The 21,475-nt window shown below is 37.6% G+C and overlaps 2 protein-coding genes across 5 annotated transcripts; one reads left to right on the top strand and one right to left on the bottom strand.

Moving 5' to 3' along the window:
* Window positions 1-27: 27 nt before the first annotated feature.
* On the bottom strand, window positions 28-10,176 carry LOC124391042 (helicase with zinc finger domain 2-like). Its single transcript, XM_046857324.1, is given in 13 exon segments — window positions 28-146; window positions 1,031-1,213; window positions 2,408-2,573; window positions 2,710-2,922; window positions 3,027-3,161; window positions 3,417-3,609; window positions 4,345-4,443; window positions 5,273-5,408; window positions 5,968-6,156; window positions 6,715-6,849; window positions 6,981-7,066; window positions 7,232-9,641; window positions 9,644-10,176. Coding segments are annotated over 13 exon segments (4,410 nt in total). The 5' UTR covers window positions 9,999-10,176; the 3' UTR covers window positions 28-36.
* Window positions 10,177-12,456: 2,280 nt separating this feature from the next.
* Window positions 12,457-20,034, top strand: cmtr2 (cap methyltransferase 2). 4 transcript variants are annotated; one of them, XM_046858272.1, is made up of 3 exons: window positions 15,379-15,643; window positions 16,453-16,571; window positions 16,834-20,034. In XM_046858272.1, exon 3 carries the CDS (start codon window positions 16,843-16,845, stop codon window positions 19,060-19,062), a length of 2,220 nt encoding a protein of 739 aa, XP_046714228.1. In that variant the 5' UTR covers window positions 15,379-15,643; window positions 16,453-16,571; window positions 16,834-16,842; the 3' UTR covers window positions 19,063-20,034. The 4 variants fall into 4 exon arrangements, with proteins under 4 accessions (XP_046714229.1, XP_046714230.1, XP_046714228.1 ...); XM_046858273.1 differs by lacking the exons at window positions 15,379-15,643; window positions 16,453-16,571 and adding an exon at window positions 12,457-12,555; XM_046858274.1 differs by lacking the exons at window positions 15,379-15,643; window positions 16,453-16,571 and adding an exon at window positions 13,731-13,749.
* The last annotated feature ends 1,441 nt before the right edge of the window (window positions 20,035-21,475 follow it).

Below are 21,475 nucleotides of genomic sequence, written 5' to 3'. Positions count from 1 at the left end.
AACTAAAAAAAAAGGTCTGGCCAACAGTTGAAATGGTCAAAAACCTACTTTAATGTCTTTAGCCGAGTCCAGCACACAGTTTTTTGTCTGGTAGTGAGACAGCAGGCGTCCCCACAGCGCACTGCAATTTAATAGGTGACGGTTACCTGAAAAAAAGAACAAAATATGATCATTACCTGGTGTATAAATTATGAGCAGTGAATTATGATAATATGATTACTAGCCGTAGAGAAGAATCTCTTTCTAATACTCCTCCTCGAACTTCCTCTATTGACTTTTGCCAGATGAGATAAAGCTTGTGATTTTGGGCTTTGTAAATAAACTTGGAAATATTTTGGAAACTAAGATATTCAACCCCAATGAAATTGAATGCACTGTCCTACAAATATAACATGTAGATCATTTGAAGCTGACTAAGCACTTATCTGCTACACACTCAGGGGAACTTGAAGTTCACTTCAAAGGTTCATTCCTAAAATGATGTAGTCAATGTTACCATTACAGATTATCTACCTTATTTATTAGAGTGCAAATGACTAAAACATGGTTAAAATGAATTCATAATAAAACTCAAACCAATAATAAATGCCAGAACCAAGTGATAATAATACAAAAAAAAAAAATTATTATATATATATATATATATATAGATAGGTATATAGATATAGATAGATATTACATTTAGTTTTGTCTCCACTTTAATCAAACAAGACCAATAAGATCATTTTATGACCACCCAGAAATACACTTTCTGCTGCATACGAAAACTTTGCCTGACTGAAGATTGTCATGTAAAACACTCCACTGCATAAATACTGATCCAACTTTTTAGCATGCATCAATACTTCTAAACCTGCAAGTCAATACCAAAAATTGGTTGAATGTAGAAACTTGTGAATAATTGAATAATTGAGTGCTTAATGTCTGATAGACTGGTATCCTGCCCAGATAATTGAAGTTGCGCCTGGCTGTCAGTATTATTGTAAAACAATGGTTATTTCTGGTGGATATTTTCTTTGATGTTTTGTACCTAGAATGCAAAGTCCATCCTGAGCACGTGTAATAGCAACGTTGACCTGGTTCGGGTCTGTGATGAAGCCGAGTTTCTTCCCCAACCAACCTTTGCTGATGTATTTGCTTCGCCGCTCTTTCTCGATCTCAGCAAGTGTACAGGAACGGACTGTAGAGATGATCACGTAACGCCACTCGCTCCCTACACACACACACACACACACCATACACTTTCATGCATATATTTACAATTTGATAACCCTGTAATTTGATATTATGGGTTCAGTATACCGGCTTAGCCCGGTGCAATCAGTCGGAAAACGCATTTTTACGTTTCAAAAAATATAAAAACAATAGATTGATCAGAAATACAGTCTAGACATTGTTCTTGTAATTGAACGTTAAGGCTGGAAACATCTGATATTTCATAAAATTTTTATAAACCGTTACTCTGGTGTTCCATTGGCATTTTTAACACACTGGCAACTGGCACACATTGACACACTGAAATCTTAAGCAATCGTGTTACGAGGTGATTCATCAGTTGCACTTGTACGATACATTGAAGATACACGTGAAGCAGCTACCGATGCTATACAGTTCACCCTTAATACGATGCAGTGTGATCCAATTTCGATTTCATTCCACAAAGATGCAATGGAGAAAATATGATGCTATGCAATTCAATATGGTACAGATAGTTCGTGTTTATTTCTTTGGTCCAGACAAACAGCAAATCATACATTGAAGTACCTTCTGGCTTCCAGCACATGGCCTTTTCTCAAACAGGCCTTTGTAGTACAGACATATCAAATAAAACCAGATGTCTTAAAGAAGTTGCAGCTCGACTGCTGCCATGTTAATCTATAATTTATGTGACTTTCAGGACACGCCTCAGTCTCCATAGTCATATTCACGTAGCAGCGTTGGTGTTGAGAGAACATGCTTGAGAAACAAACAGTTTAGCGAGGAGAAATCAATCTACATATCAAATATTGGTCACAAATTATTGGCCAATTTTTTAATAATAAAAAGTACAGCACATTTACTAATAATTATACATAAATCATTTTTTGCAGATGAAAATATGTTTAAATGTGTCAATTTGTATCCGTCCATCCCGAGTAAGGAAGTGAATAAAACACTCCCGTGGCCACTGGATCCTTAAAATGGCCAAAAAAAGATTTCTTTTGAGATTCTTTAGACTCATTGTTTTGAGAAATGTGAGAAATTACTAAGCCAGGTTGAAAGGATGATATGAAAATTCTCATCAAATCTGTAAGGGGTGTTTCAGAAATTAAGGCAAATGCCACAATACCTACATAAACCTAAAAAATTTGCTGAGAGATTCCAAACTTTTGAACGCTACTCTATTTGGTGTGCAGCAGTGATTTACCTTGGCTCTTCATAATTGTACAAACATTGACATTCTGAACGGCTTGATTTTTCTTGCTTGACAAAATCTCCTTGATTTTTGACATCTGTGCATTGTAGGGGGTGAGAATGGCAACGTCCACTGCTTCCACACCAGACCTGCTAATTAACCGGCTTGCAACCTGAACCTGATTAGTGTCACAGCAAGAGAGATTGGTGATGAGCGAGTATGTTGTAATAAATGCTAGAGCTTTTCTTTTAAAGATATTTGCATTGACTAGAGATTATTTCAACCTTTTGACTAATGTCGAACATCAGTCTTACCGCTTGCATTGCTTCCAGTTCATTGGCTACTGAATATTCATTTCCAGCTGTTGTAGAAATTGATAAACTGAACTCTTCTCCTTCAACATGACCAAATAGGATAGCAGTGGGTCTGTTATTTCTGTTTAGCAAAAGACACTTTCTTTGCTTTGCTCCGGTCTGCAGTTTCCCCTGATAAAATTCGTTCGAGGGGAAATTACAGATATGTTCATGCTGCAAGAGACAAAAGTTGAATGTGAATTTTGGGCAAGATTATGTTTTTTTTTTTTTTAAAGGGGTCAGAAATGGACTGTATTTATAGTTGTCTCTCCATTTACCATTCTGTACTGTGTGTCCAGCATCAATGCCCTGTCCATGTATCGTTCAAAGAGGGACTTTCCCATGCCGAGCTCCTTAACACGGTCACATGTTACAATTGGACGAATCTGTTTGTGGTCACCCAGAAGCACAATCTACAAAATAAATAGTTATATATTACAAACCTTTTAAATTCGCAATTATAAATTCAAACACAAAATTAAGCCTCATGAGGGCAGCTCCAATAAATCCAATCAATTATTTGTTCTCTATTATTCGTGCACAACATAATGCATTATTCCAAATGATGTGAGTAGGGTCAGACATGATCTAAGATCTGTGTGGAAAACATTGGACATATTCCAAAATTACCGTTTTACATCACTATCTTAAACTTCTGGTATCCTCACCTGCTCTGGATTATGTGAGACTAAAGGAATGAATGCTTCTGGTTCTGTGGCCATGGCACATTCATCAATTAGGATCTGTCTGAAGTCCATGGTCTTCTTTAGGATCGGTTTTAGAGCAGTCGAGCAGGTGCACAAGATCACGTCATGCTTCAGAAGTTCTTCTCTCTGAGCCATCTTCAACACTTTCTTGTATCTGTAAATATAATTTTTATTGTTCTTTTACAGCCTTTCTTTAATTTTAGTTGTCACACTTGGATTTAGGGATCTTCTACTATTCTTTTTGCAAAACCTCTTAACCTGTATTAGGTTCCATAGGGAGGAACACCATTGGTTTTTTACTTTATAATACACAGTAAAAGAACACATTGGCACTCATGTTCACCAACTTTAGAGTTATTTTGCTTGACCACACCTGTGCTGACTCTGGGGAAGTGTGAATTTTTTTAACACTTTAAACCTAGGAAGGATGTTTGAGAAAGGATGTGCATGCTATGTAAGCAAATCACTGCTGACTCATCACTGACTAACATTTTACCGTCTTGCTGCAGAAAACGCATAGAAGTAGTCAGTTTGGGAGGAAATGATAAGGAATCAGTGAAAAATGTCATGCTGGATAATATTCAGCTGTAGCTCATTGAAAAAGTTTCATGATTACAAATTCCCTCAATAGTTCATTGTTCTAAGTCATCACTGACTAACACCCTATATAATAAAAAAATAGCCCACATGGATACTATGGATATATACTATTAAGCATATTAAGCATAATGGAAAGTTGAATGGTTGAAAAACATAAGTGAAAATAACTTTTTAACATAATTATTATAAAGACAGTAATCTATTAAGTCCACTTTCTGATTTCTTTGCTTATCTTCTAAATGTTTTGCTATCTCACATAATGTTACCTAATACCCTCAGTTTCCTTTACCTTTCACTGTCAAACTCCACAGTGCCTTTTTCAAAATTGTTGATCTCCACTGAATAGCTATTTTCAGGTTGTCGCACCAAATACATCAGAGAGATGTGTCTGTAAAACAGCAGAAGATAGCGTTCACTTGCAGTTTTAGCCACAACATTTTTTGTAGTGTGGATTTCCTATAGGTTCTACTGGATACACACTTTTTCTACACACTTAATACTTCTCAAAGTTTTCTAACATGGCTTAAATAATAATAATAATAGTTATTGGCATATGTATTGGTTATGTACACTGAAAAGTGGGAGCTAATGCGGATTGTGCTTGTGTTACGGTTTACCCACTGATAAATAGGAGTAACTACCCAAGTGGGCGTAATGAATTTTGTTCATGGTACCTGGATTTAGTAAGCTGCACCATCAAATCTTACGCACCCTACAAAAGAGTGTTATGAGCCAGGGTCACGGTCAAAATACAGACAAAAGTCAAAACTAGAACAACCATATACCAAGTAACCCAAGCACAAACTGCTTCTATTCATCTTCCTTATATAGGAGCACCAGTCATGATGTCATCAATGTGGCGGTGGGATCAAGGCAGGCTAAGGCAGGCTAGAAACTCTGGTTGGGAATGGGACCCTCACACAACGCAACATACAACGAACACAACAGAATACAGACACGGAATACTAAGGGTGGTGTGGAGGCTTTTTAGCCTCTTTTCCTGTCTGATACAGGATGTCCTGATGTAGAGGAGTGTGCATTGTTCTTTTGTATGTACATTCTGTTCTTCTGCTCATATAAGCGCAAACCATTACAGGGAATTTCACCTGAGCAATGATGCATCTGATGCCAAACACCAAAATGCCTGCTATATAACAGTCTATCTCACTGTGTGTAATTTCAAGCAAATCCTTTTTTTTTTTTTTGGATATTTTTACCTGAGTTCTTCCTTTGGTTTCTCATCACGGAGAGATCTGCGACAGAGCTTTAGATCACTTCCAGGATAGGGGTACTCTCGCATTTCCATCTGATCACAGTAGATCCGAAGAGGCTTAATGACTTTGCTTAACTGTTCTGTAATACAGTAACATACCTGTAAATATTATTTATTTTATTACTGAAAATATTTACTACTAGAAAAGCAGAAAAATTTATTTCTGCCATACATTTAGGAAAAGTTGAACAGCGGATCATCCATTTGCATATTACTGTGTCCTCTACATCTGCCTCTTTCAAACCAACTACCCTCACCACATCCATAAACCTCCTCCTTGGCCATCCTCTTTTTCTCCTTTCTGACGACTCCATCCTCAGCATTCTTCTACCGATATACCCCATGTCCCTCTTCTGCACATTTCCAAACCACCTCAATTGTGCCTCTCTCACTGTGTCCCCAAGACGTCCTACATGTGCAGTCCCTCTAATAAACTCATAAACTCATACAGCTGCACATTTAATGACTATTTATTCCAAAACTGTAAAGCAGAAAGACACTTCAGCCAGGTCTGGAAGTCTGGAGAGTTAAAATATTTATTTATTATTCTGCTCAAAATTATTGTTAATTAACAGAAAATGAAAAGGATGTGCTGCGTGAATGTACTGTGTGTAAGAGATCCCTGCTGTCCCAATTCACCTGCCACAATATCCACAGACTTGTTGGAGGGGCCGCAATACAGAATGGCAAGCTTCTTTTTTTTTTTCTCTTTTGCAGATGCACCTTGTCCCTGTGTTGGTGGCTGGTTTGGACATGCTGCTTCAAAAGCCTTGTTCTTCAAGTAGAAGTGATATGTAATATGAACCCCAACCACAGTTTTACCAGTACCTGTTGAATAGATAGATGCATAAAGGCACCAATACTCAGATGTTTTAATACTAACAACAAATAAAATGATATTTTATACAACCCTAATTCCAAAAAAGTCTGGTTGCTGTGTAAAATGTAAATAAAAACAGAATGCAATAATTTGCAAACTCTCACATGTCCATTTGGGAGTGTGTGCGTGTAAATGGAGAACTAATGAAAGTTTTCTGTTGCATTGAGTGAGAAAAAAGGGGTTGGGTGACGTCAGCTCAGTCTTCAGGGTTTCCAGTCAGAGAACAAGACCTGGAGTGAAGTCACGTCAGTAAGGTCGAGATGAATCTCAATGAAAATTATGGATGACAACAAAAAAAGGTCTACAATTTAAAATGACCTTCATTTTTTCCTTAATATGGTGAATTGTTTCAGTTTAAAATATATAATATCTGTTCTATGTTCTATTGTAAAAGAAATCTGGTCTCATGAGATCTGCAATCATTGCATCCTGGTTTTTTGCACAACGTTTTTTGGAATTGCGGTTGTATTATATTTTGTCGAACTGCTCTTTTTAACAAAGTGTACCTGGTGGTCCTTGGATCACAGTAAAAGGATTTTTAAAAGCCTCCTGCACTGCCCTTTTCTGGCTTTCATTCAATGGTGGCAGGTTTGGAGCGTTGTCCATGTACTCGTCGACTGAATGTAGCTCTTCAAGTCCAACTGGTAAAAAAAACCATGAATGTATTGCTTAAAGTGATTTCAAGTGCATGAAGTGGTGGTATATAAAATATATCGATATAGGCCATTCGAAGATAAAAAATTTTATTAAAGTGAGTTAATATCAAGCTTACTAGAAGCATTTAAAACTTTCCCAGTTGCAATCTTCTTCACCAGGTCATTAGCTTCATGTATGTTGTCAATAGCATGCTCATATTGTCTGAAAATGTATCATAAAAATCAATACTTAAGCAACGTGTAACATTCACATTTGTATTTACATGATGAATTCCAGCTCTATACAGTATATACAGCTATAATTCCAGGTACACATTGTGCGCAAAATCATAACATTTGTTAGAATTTGAAATGGTATATAACTTACACGTATGGAATTTTCTTTGGAATGAGTTCAACAGTGAACTGAGTTTCCTTCTTTTTAACTTCAGGTGGTACATGTGTCGTATTTCTGTGGTTTATTTGAAACTGTATTTTGGTGGTTTGTGAGTTTTTATTCGTCTTCTTTTCCTTTCTTTGCTTTTTTGTTTCGGTAGGAATACCATGTGCAACCCATGTAAAGGGGAGTGTGTTCTGCAAATCGGAAAGGCTAGAGCCATTGCACTTAGTTGTTTTTGCTTTTTCAGCACATTGATTCCTCAATCTGATGCACAGGTAACAGTTTGTCAGGTCAAATTCAAGAGACCAGTCTTTCACCTGAGTAGGTGTTATTTCAAAGAAACCTTCGAGAGATTTTTCGGTGGTTTCCCTCCATGTTATTCTTACACCTTCAAGAATCACACTATTATTTTCCTCCACAGCATTGTAGGCAGTGTCCATTGAACAGAGCTTCCCCCAAATGTTCATGTATTCCTTATAATCTCGGTATTCTGTTTGCGATTTACGGCACGCTGTGTCATTTGTGAAACACTTAATTGGATTTCTTGCGTGCTCCAGACAAACATCAAAGAATTCGTTGACAGTAAGGAGATTTACTACAGGCATTCTTTCCCCATTGATTACATCGGTGCCAAGCTGCACTTGTAGCACTTCTTTTAACTCGAGTTCCTTTTTCCACTCTTTGAAATGATTCGGCATATTCGGAGAAGCGTGTGAATTTACCAAAGGTTTTACATTATATTCTCGTTCATCTTGAAGGCACCCTGTGACCTTGACCCAGTCTTCATCTTCAACTGCAGATATAATTGCAGTCCATTTTGTAACAGAGATCGGAATTACAAGGTTCATATCTGAATGCAGCTGTGGAATGAACTTCTCAGAAAATGAATACACTCTTCTTTTCCAGTAGAGAGTGCAGGAATTGGCGTGATGGTTATACTCAGGCTGCTCAACTACCTTTAGGTTTCTGTACTGAATTTTTATTTGTGACATACTGTCAAGAAGAACTGAGATAAGAAACGCATGTTCTTTTGGAGAAAACCGGTCCACCACTGCCAGTTTGGTCACATCTCCAGAACTATTTTTAATGTGACTTACGAATCTTGATGACTCTGAGTCAACATCCTCAGTATAATCGCATTCGTCACAGAACCGTTCGATTTCAGCCATCATGTAATCCATGTCCAATTGGTTTTTTTTTAAGAGCACGCTATGGAGAAGCCTCTGAAGAATCAGGTCTAGATACTGTCTCATAGGAGAGGAAGCACTTGTGTATGCATTGAGTTGCAAAGCGTAATGTCCTAGTTTTGAGTTTAAGCTGGAACATGACCTCAGGGTCACAGATTTCTTTTGAATTTCCTTGAATTCCTTCGCCATGTGAAGTAACGTAGGGTGGATTTCGTCCGATATAATAAGATGAACCAGCCTGTGGTAATCACCTTCTTGCGCCAAAGCTTTCATTTGCTGGAAAACAGGTGTCAAGACATGAATGAAAGTCACATTGTCTTCGGTTTCTTCAAATCCTGCTCTTGCAACTTCACAGATTTGTGAAAGATAAGGAGAGAAAGGCAGCAAGGCAGAGTATCTCGTTTTAAACTGGTCAAGCAGTACAGGATCTGGCTTAGAGTGGCATCTTAGTGGGGTGAGATCTCTTGTTTGTTCATTGGAGATGAGTGTTTCAGCCACTGCATTGTTATAGAAATTCATCAGCTCTTCTACCATGCAATGGGCTCGACTGTATCCTTTTCTTTGTCCAATGCTCCAGCTCCCTTCCAAGCGGAACCTTCTAAGCACCTTGGTAAAGCAATAGGCCACAGCAACACACTCTTCTTCAGTGGAAAATTTAAGGGGTGCTTCTTTTTTATCCAAACAACAATCTTGTATGATTTTGTCTGCCTCTTCATATGAAAACCTTCTGTTAGAACAGACATGGGAAAGAGTAAAAGAGATGGACTCTATCATGCTGGTGACCTTGTTAATCATCATTACCAAGGATATGGCCTTCCGTTTCTTACCCGGGAGTAAGCTTAAGTATTCATAGCTCGCTTCTCTTGAAAACATGAAAGCTGGTTTTGCACGCACTTCAGGAGGAGGATAAAATGTTTGACCTTGGGCCTTTGCAAATATATCCTCCTTACTGTCTTTCTTTATGTAACTTGCTACATCAGTAATATGAATTGCAATCATATATTGTTCTCCCCTGTCACCCAGACTAAAGGCATCATCCAAGTCTTCTGCAGTACTGGGATCGATGGTAAATGTTTTGTCTTCGATGAAGCTCTGTCTTTTTTCATATTCATCTCTGTCACATTTTGGTTGGAACTTCGGAGGAGCGTCTTTGATGCCACATTCTACTTTCAGAAATTCGTTAAAATGCTCCTCTTCTGAGATCACTTTGTTACAACTCCAAGAGGAAACATATAATCCTTTTCCCATTTCATCACTTTGACAACTAACAGTTGATTCTCAAATATACTCTCCTCAGGGAGTTTTTGAAGGATGCGTATCATGGTCATGTTATTCTTGACAGGCGTAACTAGTTGTCTGCGTCCTTTCATCCTACAGATAACGGTGCAACATTCTTCAGATCTATTCAGCAATCCTACTATTTTCCCCGTCAACGGATCGTCGCTTAAGATCTGAACGCACACCTCATCACCAGGAAAGGATCTGGCCACATAATCTATTCCACTGATGCAGATGGCAGAGGTCGGATCGTTGAAAGGTTTTGCGTATGCCAGATCATGTCGCTCCATTTTAATTTACAGTGTTTGAACTCATGAGGTCTGGTAGCCAGCAATTCGTGCAGTTTCTCCTGACTGTGTTCTTGGTAAAACAGATACTCCCAGGGGAACTGTTTGCTCGAGTGGTAAAAAAGGACACTGTGTAACTCGGTGGTACTAGAAGATTTTGATCGTGATTTTGAGCGTTTCATTTTACTCTTGCCCGCAGTTTATCCTGAATATACAAATATATAAAATGATCATTAAAAAAAAAAGTGTATATTCACAAAATCTTATTTAATTGTATTGTACGATGTAAGAGAAAGGGAGTTAAATCTAGCAGTGAAATAGTAGGTGATGGTTTTTGTTAATAAAAAAAAATAAAATTGTTCTCATAATACACAACAACAAACAAACAGGAAAACGGAACACGAAGATAACCAAGGCAAAGCATTTGTGTCAACTGTAAAGTCAATATACATTTATTTGCAAAACATTTCTATAAACCCTCACTGATTGGGAAATAAATAATCACCTCTGCAATAGGAATAATTCAGTAAAGACTCAAATCACAACCACACACAGCGTACAGGGCGTTCCAGTACGAAGTACACAACAGAGCAAAAATGCAAGATACCAAATGCAAATATTGTCAACCACAAAAAGCAAATTTGTCAACCACTCTTAAGGACAGATTGTTAAAAGGTGTTTCCAAAAGACAGAAATACAGAGTGATATGTAGCTGAGCTAATTGCTGTAATGTAATGTCTTCTATTGCTTGCATGTTATCTAATTTTTCATGAAAATTAAAAAAGAAAAAAAAAAGATTCATTCATTACAGCAAATAAAAAATAAACAGGAAAGCTTTACTCACCTTACTGATTGTCAAGAAAGGGCAACTCCTTTGGGCTAAAAGATTTATATCATAATGCTCCTCCTTCATGAGGTTTCCATGACTGGTGACTTCATTTCATAGCTATGACAAAATTTACATAAAGGTAGACTACACAGCTGCTGACCTTGATTTCCTGAATGGCCTGTCTGAATGTAGATCTACATATATCACGATTATGAAGATGTAGATTGTTATTGAGTCGATTATTTTTTTATTGAATTATTCATTTTGACAATTAAAAAAACCTAATCTAAGTCTTCTTTTTCTGATTTCATTTCAATAATGTATGGTTCAGTGAAATAATGACAGGATGTTCGATCAGCTGATTATGCAGATCAATTACGATCTGGAATTTCAGATCTTTTCTTAAATAACTCTCATGTGAAATATTACACAAAGCTTTATGCAATTCCCAACTGTAGAATATTAGATGTTCTGAAAAAAATATATTCTTTTAAAATTGGAATGGAAAATGGTTTATAATGGGAAATATCACAAATATCAAATTTCACACATCACACTGCAGTGTGTTCATGAATTCACTGTAATCACTGAAATTCTTTTCAGGCAAGGAGAGATAACACTGTGGGAAGCATATTTTTATTTGAAATCATGAATCTGAAACTATCAATGCTGAAAGGTATATATAATTTTTTTAGAGCAACATATGCTTCTATCCAGAATTGTATTTTTTATTATGCCTCTGTAGTATGCCTGCCTAAACAGTCTAGACTCTAGAGCTTTCACCAATTGGCGCATCAAGAAACAAAACAAAAGGCAAAGAAGACCCAATAATGATAAGCAGTGGGAATCCTGTATCTGACATGAATGAGAAAACATTCATATCCCTAAACTCTCGCAACTGGTTTCTAATGGGAATGTATGTGTGACACTGCTGTGTGTATATATGTATTCACCGTAATCACTGAAATTCTTGTCATCCTTTTTTTTTGTAGAAAATGAGAGATAACGAGGTGTTTTTACACTGCAGGAAGTGGTAAAGCCAGAAATTCCCGTCACATTGAGTAATGATGCATTGGCAATTAGAGAGAGGAGGCTAGTCATCTTTAAGTTTCATATTTGAACTACATAATAGTTACAGTTGTCATAAGACCTGATCTCTGCATAGGAAAAAGAAAGTTATTGTGTTTAGTGGCCACACCTTAAAAAACCAGTCATGGACAATCGTTCCTATGAATCTGGCCAGCAGGTCTTCTTTTTTCAATGCACTACAATGTATTTTATTTTTGATTTACAATCGAACATAGAAAACATATCAAATGTTTAAACTGGGTTGAATGTGCCATTTTAAGGTCGCAAAATGTCTCAAAACATTTCTGATTTTGGGATCAAAAGGTTGGAAAAGTCAATTATAGGATCATTTTGCAACTAATTAGGTTAATTGGCAACAGATCAGTGACATGATTGGGTATTCAAATAGTATCTTAGACAGGCAGAATCTCTAAGAGGTAAAGATTCACCTGTTTGTGATTTTCAGGCCCTCTGATACCATTGCATTAAAAACAAGCATGACTTTATAATGAGAATAAGTTTTTTCGAAATTTTACATTTTATATAATCGCATGGGTTTAGGAACACCTCCAGAAACGGTTGTCTGTAAACACAAGTTACCGTGTCACCCACGAATGCAGGATAAAGCTCTATCATCAACGCTTAAACCATTATTGCTCAAAGGTACAGTATTTACAAGTTTTAGAGCAGCATATGCTTCCATTCAAATAATGTCTTTTTAAGGCAAGGCCTTGCAAATTTCAGCAAGACAATTCTAATCTTATGCTGCATCTATTACGACAGCATGCTTTCGTTGTAGAAGAGATTGGGTGCTGAAGTGGCCTGCCTTTTACCAATTGAAAACTTTTGGCCCATCATGAAATAAAAAATAAGACAAAGAAGTCGCAGGACTGTTGAGCAGGAAAAATCCTGTTTCTAACACAAATTGGACATCGTTCCTCACCCAAAACTACAGCAACTGGTCTCCTTATTTCCCAGATGTATACAGATCTTTGTTAAAAGAAGAGAGAATGCTACACAGTAACAATCATTGCCCTGTCAATAATTTTTTTAAGATGTGTTGCAGTCGTCAAATTTAAAATGACCTCGTTTCTTCTTTAAATGATACATTTTCTCGGTTAAAAAATAGTATATGTTTTCTATGTACTATTGGAAGTAAAATATGTTTATAAGACTTTTTTTTAGAATTAGGGTTATATTTGCCTTCACTGAATTTGGTTAAATGGGATTGTATGTATCACACCACTGTGTATTCATGTATTTAATGTCATCACAAAAAAATGTAATCATTTTTTTAAGGAAATTAGATTTATTTTTACACTGTAGGAAGTGGAAGAGCCAGAAAAACTAGTCACACGGAGCACTGACGGAAATGAGGGTATTTGTTTTTACATTTACAATCATTTCAATATACACAAATCTGTTTCTTATTTGTACTTTTTAGAACTTGAACTTTTTTATGTCTAAAAATAGCAGTAGTAACATGAGGTTTTGCGTTTTCATTAAATGCTTTTATACAAATGATACAGAATCCAGTCGAAACATAGAGTGGTTAAATGAGCTAACAGTGCTACACACCTTTCTATTTGTGCATTCTATTGTGCTCCACACCTTTCTATTTGTAACTTTAGTCAAATGAATATATGTAATTATAAAGTGTCTGTCATTAGACCGGATCCCTGCCTACCGCTTAATTTTCATGGCCACACCTTAAAAACATGCCCCGGACAATGTGGCATTTTTAGGAAGGACAAAGTAGCACATAGATAGTAACTTCCAGTTTCTCCATATCATCAGCCACCCCCCAGTCTGCTCTCTTCTATTACATCACAGCTACAAAAAGGGAGGTCAGAAGAGGTACGTGCTTCCTCTAAGACACGTGAAGCTGGAGAAATCCATCTTCAGTTTAGTCTATAGGTTTAGGCACTTTAGTAAGCTGATTGAACATTTTTAGCTTTCTCTCTGCCTGAAACTGTAACATTAAAATGTACTTATTACTTAATTGCTCATTTTTAGAATTAGTGCTCAAATTTTTTTTCTAAAAAGTGGTGGGAAAAGTGTTTTACATCCTTCCACACATTATTCTCTTATACGCAGCATTTCCAGTTTAGGCTGCATACAAGCCTCTCGATCTTCTAATCTCAGTAATCTAAAAAAAAACTTTACAAATTTTAATATAAATGTGTTCATGTTGGTTTCAAGCACTTTCACATTTCTGTCTCTAATGCCTCCCTACATTTAGCTATACATCAAGGAACATGTGTGTGTGTGTGTGTGTGTGTGTGTGTGTGTGTGTGTGTAGACACAAACACAGGAATTACCTAAATCTGTATTATTTACCAGTCAAACATCTCATTCTAATGATGTAATTCATACCGTACCCAGATATTTCACTTGTCTCCATTACATTTAGTTTTATTTTACTGCATTTCCCTTTAGCTTTCACTTTCTCTGTTCTCATTGTTCCCCCAGTATACTAATAATTTCAGGAAAAAACTTTACAGTTTCATTTTATACAAAAAATGTTTAATATTCACTCCAGATAGACTTAGCACTCAAGCTTGTATGTATAGATATTGTACATATAATGGCTTTGAAACCCTTAACTTTAATTAATTCTAAAATTATTGTTGGATTATTCAGAGAGGATTCTGCATTCAAAGTCACAATGTCATTTTTTCATACTCAGATGTCATATGCAAGCAAGACACAATCAGGATGGCCAGGTTTTGAACCGGTTGTAGGTTTTACGAAATTAAGGCTGTGCTCATATTCAGTAAAAAAGCACGACTGTGACGTTTTGGACAGAGTAGGATTAAATACTTTACAGCATAAATAATTGCATTGCATGCTATAATATTATATTAAGTTTCGGTGCAATGATCTATTGCTATTGAATAGAACATAGTAAACTATTATTACACCACTGTTATGCTGAATATCAGCTCTTATGGAACACCAGTCAAAAAAGTAAATCTGAGCTAGCATTTGTGTGGTGATAATCACTGATGGGATAATTACCTGGATGTACAGGTGTATCTGTTGGTGACACTGAGTGTATGTTACACTAATGACTGCAGAAGTTCAATTCAGTTTTATTTGTATACCGCCTTTCTTGATACACATTGTCCCAAAGCAGCTTTACAGAAATAAAGAGGTTATAAAGTTGGAATGTATAAGTTTATCTCTTATGACATTTGCAGCATTTGACAGACACCCTTATCTTACTTATACAACTGAGCAGTTAAGGTTTAAGGGCCTTGCTCAGGGGCCCAGTAGTGGCAGTTTGGTTGGGATTTGAACTTACAACCTTCTAATTAGAAGTCCAATGTTTTAACCACTGACCTACCACTTCCTGAGACGTATGCGGACAGAACCTTGAGAAGAACCAGAATCGATAGGGGAACTTTATGGATCTTCAGGCTGTTCATGTGGAATCATCCTCAGCTGCACAGAATGAGTGGTCTTTCGTACTGAAGAGAACTCTATCTAGAAGGGTGTCAGGATGAATTGGGCGGACTAGAAGTAGGAAATATTTAAAACTAATAAAGATTAAGTAAACTAAGATGGAGTAAAGAGCACAAATATCTGCATCTATATTGCAAAATCTCATTCATTCATTCATTCATTCATTCGATAATTAATGTGCATTTTTGGGGGATTGGTTAGAAATATTTGGCAACCTTGCTTTCAGTCCCAACACTATGCCGGCGTAGGTTTTAAAAAGGGTTCATGGTTAACGTTATCGAAGGTAAGCAATGTGTAAATATTTAATATCCTAAACTTTCAGGATAATTGATTATTGTTTGACTTTGCAATAGTTTGTTTTAAATGGTACGTTTAAAAAAAAAAAAAAAAAACGCCTGCTGGAAAGACAGAGCCTGCTACTCGGTAGCTGCTACTCGGTTGCAGGCCCGGAACACGACCCCGGTCTTTCCTGATGCGCTACACCGGACTTAGCGCTTCATACAGCGGGCTCATGGCTAGTTATCTAGCGGACATTTTAGTTTAGTTTATTTTTCACCCTAAAAACAAGTTAAATTCAATTTTGGTAACATTTATAAATTGTTGTAATTTGCCCTGATGGGAAAAAAAGAATATAATTTTGTAGGTTTGTTTTTCATGTCTTTACTGTTGCTGAGTTATTTTATATAAACTCGATGACGCAGTAACTTGTGTTACTTAATATATATAAACTTTAAATATATAGTATATGCTATAAAAGTGCCAATAGTGCATTAAATAAATAGTATAAGAAATAGTTGAGCTTTTGTTTATGTCACCAGACATAAATATGAAGTGTCAGGAAAACTTTGCAGTGAATTATGCAGCATTCGTTCAGCTCAGGGGATTTATTAGGACCAGGAACTCCATCAGAATCAATGACTTTCATTTAAATATACATTTCTTGTACATGAATATGCATTTAATTCTTCCCAATCGTCTATTCTCTTCATGTTTTAGCGTTTATCTCTTTTACACTGCTTCCAGTTGTGTGTGTGTGTGTGTGTGTGTGTGTGTGTTTGTGTTTATGTGTTTATGTGTGTGTTTATGTCACAGTTGCTGTTATGGCCATCACGTGTTTCCAGGTTCAGTGAGATCTGTCTTGAGGCCTTCGGAATCAACAGTGTGTTTTCCTGTGGCTTACAGCACTCAAGAATAAAAGTGTTGCTTTCGAGGTGGCGAAACTGGTGCCGTCTAGCAGGCATACAATAACGTCAGCTTTTTTCCGCCTTTTGATTGGACGATCGGAGAGTGCACTAGTCGGAGCTCGCATTCTTGCTGTGCAGTATACCTGTCTGAGATGCAGCACTCTGTTATACTGTGTTTCTGTAGTCGTGGTGCCATAATGACGGTATTGAGAGGTGGATTGATTCAGATAGGTGTGGTTGCTTTCTGACCAAGTGTTTCCTTTTTTCTTTTTTTTTCTTTTCCCTGTAGGTTTAGAGGATGAGCAGGGGACGTGGCACAAAAAAAAGAGTGTTTACAGAAATGCCAGATGCTCTTGAGTCTTTTGATGGGGTGATTCTGGAGGAGGTAAAGCAGCTTTTTAGTAAAGTGAGGCAGTACAGCGCTCCACCTGGTACTGAATGGTGTTTACCAGACCCCAGCGTGGTGCTCTGCGACCGACCATGGAGTCATCCACCTCTGCAGGCTCTGAAAGACTCCCTGAACGAGGTGAAAAATCAGCTCAGTGACAAAGATTTGCCGGTGTGGCACCAACACACTTGCTCCACCAACCGAGCGGGCATCGTTACATCCCACCTCCGTGAGACTGCCAATGCTGAACTTTGCACCCAGGCCTGGGCCAAATTCTATGAGATCCAAGGAACCTTCAAACTCCTACCGGACACTGCACTGCAGAACTGTGAATTGAACTCGGTTCATTTGTGCGAAGCTCCTGGAGCATTTATTTCCGCACTTAACCATTTCCTCCAGACCAGCAGGCTGCACTGTGACTGGACCTGGGCTGCTAACACGCTGAATCCGTATCACGAAGCTAATGCACGGAGCTGCACGATTGCAGACGACAGACTCATTGCTCATACTCTTCCTTGGTGGTTTTTTGGTTCGGACAACACCGGCGACATCATGCTTCAGAAGCATATGCTGGAGCTGCAAATATTTGTTAGTAACATGCGCAGTGTGGATTTGGTCACAGCAGACGGAAGCTTTGACTGCCAGGGTGATCCTGGAGAGCAGGAGAATTTAGTAGCTCCCCTGCAGTACTGTGAAACTGTGTGCGCTTTACTCTTGCTTGCCCCAGGAGGCTCGTTTGTCCTGAAGATGTTCACACTTTTTGAGCATTCGTCCATTTGCCTGCTTTACCTCCTCGTGTGCTGCTTTCGCTTGGTTCACGTTTTCAAACCTGCAACCAGTAAAGCCGGGAATTCTGAAGTCTACATTGTGTGTTTGAGCTTTAAATCTAAAGACATTGTCCGGCCGCTGCTCTCAAAGCTAATCCGTAACTACGGTCCAGATATGCTTTCCACAGCAGCGCTGTTTCCAAAAAGCTGCATTTCCAACTCTTTCCTCAAGCAGCATGAAGAAATCTGCACGTTTTTCCAGGGGCTACAGATCAGCACCATCCAGGAGAACCTGCACCTCTTTACCAGTATGACTGCTGAGCAACGCAGGCATCTAGATCAGGTCAGAGCATGTGCGGCGCAGTTCTACGTGCAGCGCTTTCAGGTACAGCCTTTATCACGCAGACGCTGGGTGTGCAGAGGGGGATCGATGGCTTGGGGGAAGCCGTGTCAGAGGAAACCAATGGGATCTTTTAACCAGCGCAAGGAGATGCAGTGTAAGGAGTGGAAGCAGCGTCTTGCACATGGACCTTACCAAGCATTAATAAAGGAACATTTTCATGCTGAGGAAGGATATGATTTTGCACTCACTGGTCCTGTGCCTGAGTGTGACTTAAACGCATGGTTTGGTCTTGTAGGAGCGACACTGCAAAAAGTACGCAGCTCTGCATTCTGTGAATCGGAAATATTGGACCTGCTTAATGAAGCTTTAGAAGAGTTCACACTGGTCATGAAGGAAGAACCACTGGCCACACCAGCTTGCAGATCTTGCTTCACCAGGACCTCATCTCCTGCATTCACATTAAATAAACTCTGCTCGTATCCACTTGTCTCTTCTTGCATGGTGATGGTTGGAAATTCATCATGGCAGGATATCAACCTTCCAGAAAATAAGCTGCAGTTCTGTCCAGGCCCTTCCTACCCAGAACTGTGCGTTTCTGCTTTGCATGATGGAGACCCACTTCATCAACGCGAACTGCTCAGCAGTGTGTTTTCAGCTCTGTGTCGACTCGCTGAGGGATCATCCCTGGTGGTTCCATTGAGCACAGCTTTGACCCGTTTCACTGCATCTCTAGTCCTCGCACTCCACCTCTGCTTCCAGTCTATCACTTTCCATTGCCTTGTTGGCGGTCCACCTGTTGTGCTGTTGTGTGTGGGATTCACCTCAGTACCTCAGATCAACACCGTCCTCCAGGAGGTCCTGGACCAAATGAGAACACTAGAGCCAGGCAGGCAGATTCTACAATTTGCTCCGATGGCAGAACTAACCAGAGGTTCACTGCCTCAATTTCTGTCCAGTCTCAATAACACTGTTTTGAGGCAGCAGCTCCATTTACTTCTAGCATTGCAGAAGAAAAAATAACAGGCTTCAGGGTGTCCTGAAAAACCTCTATAGAAACGGGACTACGTTTCCCAGAACCACATAGTACGTTACTCTGTTAGTAGATCATTCACTATTCCTTCAGTCCACTTCCACCCTTTCAGCCTTTTTCTAAAATTCTTAAGCATGGCACAAATTCCATGTATCACGTCCATCGCAATCCTGTGACAGATTTCCGATCAATCACGAGATTAAAGTATGTTACATATTTAAATTAAAGGCCTAAAGAGTTTATTTCCCCTGTTTGTATTGAGACTTTGGTGGCACCCTCTGTCTCCGTCCCACTGAAACTCAATCCCAGTCCTCAAGGATCCATAATCACCATTTTTGTTATATGCCCCTTATTAAAAGGTGACTGACTTGGCATATGACAGCAAATTCCGGCTTTTGACAATTAGGGAATTGATTAAAACTCCAATTATTCTACAAGTATCCTGTCTATCACATCCATCATTCTTAATCCACAGAGCTTTGTTCATTTTCCTGTTTTTTTCCTACACTTACACTTCTGACTGAGATTAAACAGCACTGCGTACCTTGAGCTGGGAGAAATGACTCGGGGGTGTAATTCACACCATCCTTAAAGCTCAACTCTTATTTTATTATTATTATTATTATTATTTTTTTTAATCCAAGTGCAGTAATAGTGTTTGAGGTTCATGTAACGCTCTGACAGATTGTTTTTTGGGACCCATATCTTTATAGTTTGAGAAAATACACAGAACTTCTGATTGTCTTACGCAGTGTGCTTCATTTTATGGTTTCGAATGATTCATTTGCTTTATCTGTAAATAATTTGAAGTTATTGAACAAGTACATTAAGTTGTTACTATTCGGTCAGCGGGTTTATTTATTTATTTTATTAAAAATGCTTTATTTTTGGATATATGGTGGTGTAAAATATGATTCTAGAGTCTTCCACTGAATAAAAATAATACAAATATAAAAGTTGAACACATTAGTTCATTGTTTTGTATTTAGTAAGTTGTTTTGTAATTAGTTTTGTAATTAGTAAGAAATTATATATATATATATATATATATATATATATATATATATATATATATATATATATATATATATATATATATATATTCTCTTTTTATTTTTATTTTTTAAACCAACATTGTTTTTTTTTTTCTCTCCAAAAATTGATTGGGACGTCACAGATGCACACATGCAAATCAGTGTCATTCTCATTACTCAGTGAATATGTCTGTCTAGACCAGACTTATCATTGTGTTGGCTTTCATAAAAAAAAAAAAAAATTTTACAAAACCTATTAAAAACCTTATTAGTTCATTAATAATAATATAAATGCTAATATTTTCTCTCATTGCAGTATCTCTCAATATATCACCAACGAAGAGTAAAAAAAATGAAGTCATGTGTTTCTCCACAGAAGATTGTAAGCCAATGATGAGACTTCAATAGTTCACACCCACTTGAAATAAAACTGTATAAAATTTGATTTGATGCCACATGTAATTAGATTTTTAATTACGTTCCAATTATTATTATTACTGTTATTACAAAACCCTGTAATAACATGACGAGAGAAACATGGATGACACGTTTGTCTGATTTGTTCTACAGCATCAGTTACCAGAGAAAAATCAACTAAATAATTAGTTAGAATAATAATTAAAGGATATTTTATGAAGTCAAAAATTAATCGTCTTATTTTGGGTGTAGATTAACCAGATGATTGATGGCCATTTAGACAACCACACACTGTGCTGTTCATAATAACAGACTTATTTTAACGTCTTGTCTTAAAGTTCAGTTTGCATTTGTACGTAACATTTACATCAATTATTATTCATATGATTGAGCAGATGACAGTTGAAGGCTACAGTGGGGTGGTGGTGCTGGGATTTGAACTCATAACCTTCCAATCCTAAACCTAACATCTAAACCCCTGAGCTACTACTTGAAGAGCAGTATTTTTTTTATGTCTCTCATTTTCATGTTTTACTTCTGTTGGTTTCCCAGTTGAGTGATTGGCTCTTAAAGGCAGAACTGCATGGGAACTGCAGTCCTAAACCAGTTTGTCTCCCTTCTTGCGTTCTGTCAGTAAGTCGTATGTAGTCGGCTTCATCGCTTTCAATTTAAGAGTTGATCACTTTGATCTTGTCTAGTTTGACATATTTATCTGATTGAACGATCCAATTAAATGTTAGACGATATGCCATGTCATTTAGAAAATCATAATTGCTTATGTACATGACTTTGCTTATTGTCAGAATTGATTCCTCACATACTAAGAAATGTACCAGGGCCTTTTTAGAACTGTTACTCATTAGCAAATTATTATGTCTTTGTGTAAATAAAAATGACACATCGTGCACATCAACATATCAGCGTGTTACGCGAACGCAAATCAAACTAAACA

The sequence above is a fragment of the Silurus meridionalis genome, chromosome 9 (genome assembly GCF_014805685.1).
Source record: "Silurus meridionalis isolate SWU-2019-XX chromosome 9, ASM1480568v1, whole genome shotgun sequence".
NCBI lineage: Eukaryota > Metazoa > Chordata > Actinopteri > Siluriformes > Siluridae > Silurus > Silurus meridionalis.
The sequence above is the reverse complement of the archived record's forward strand: the minus strand, read 5'-3'. Positions and strand labels throughout refer to the sequence as shown.

Bases quoted from the DNA above. Each gene is read 5' to 3' on its own strand.
- cmtr2 (XM_046858273.1), top strand. From the start codon at position 16,843: ATGAGCAGGGGACGTGGCACAAAAAAAAGAGTGTTTACAGAAATGCCA.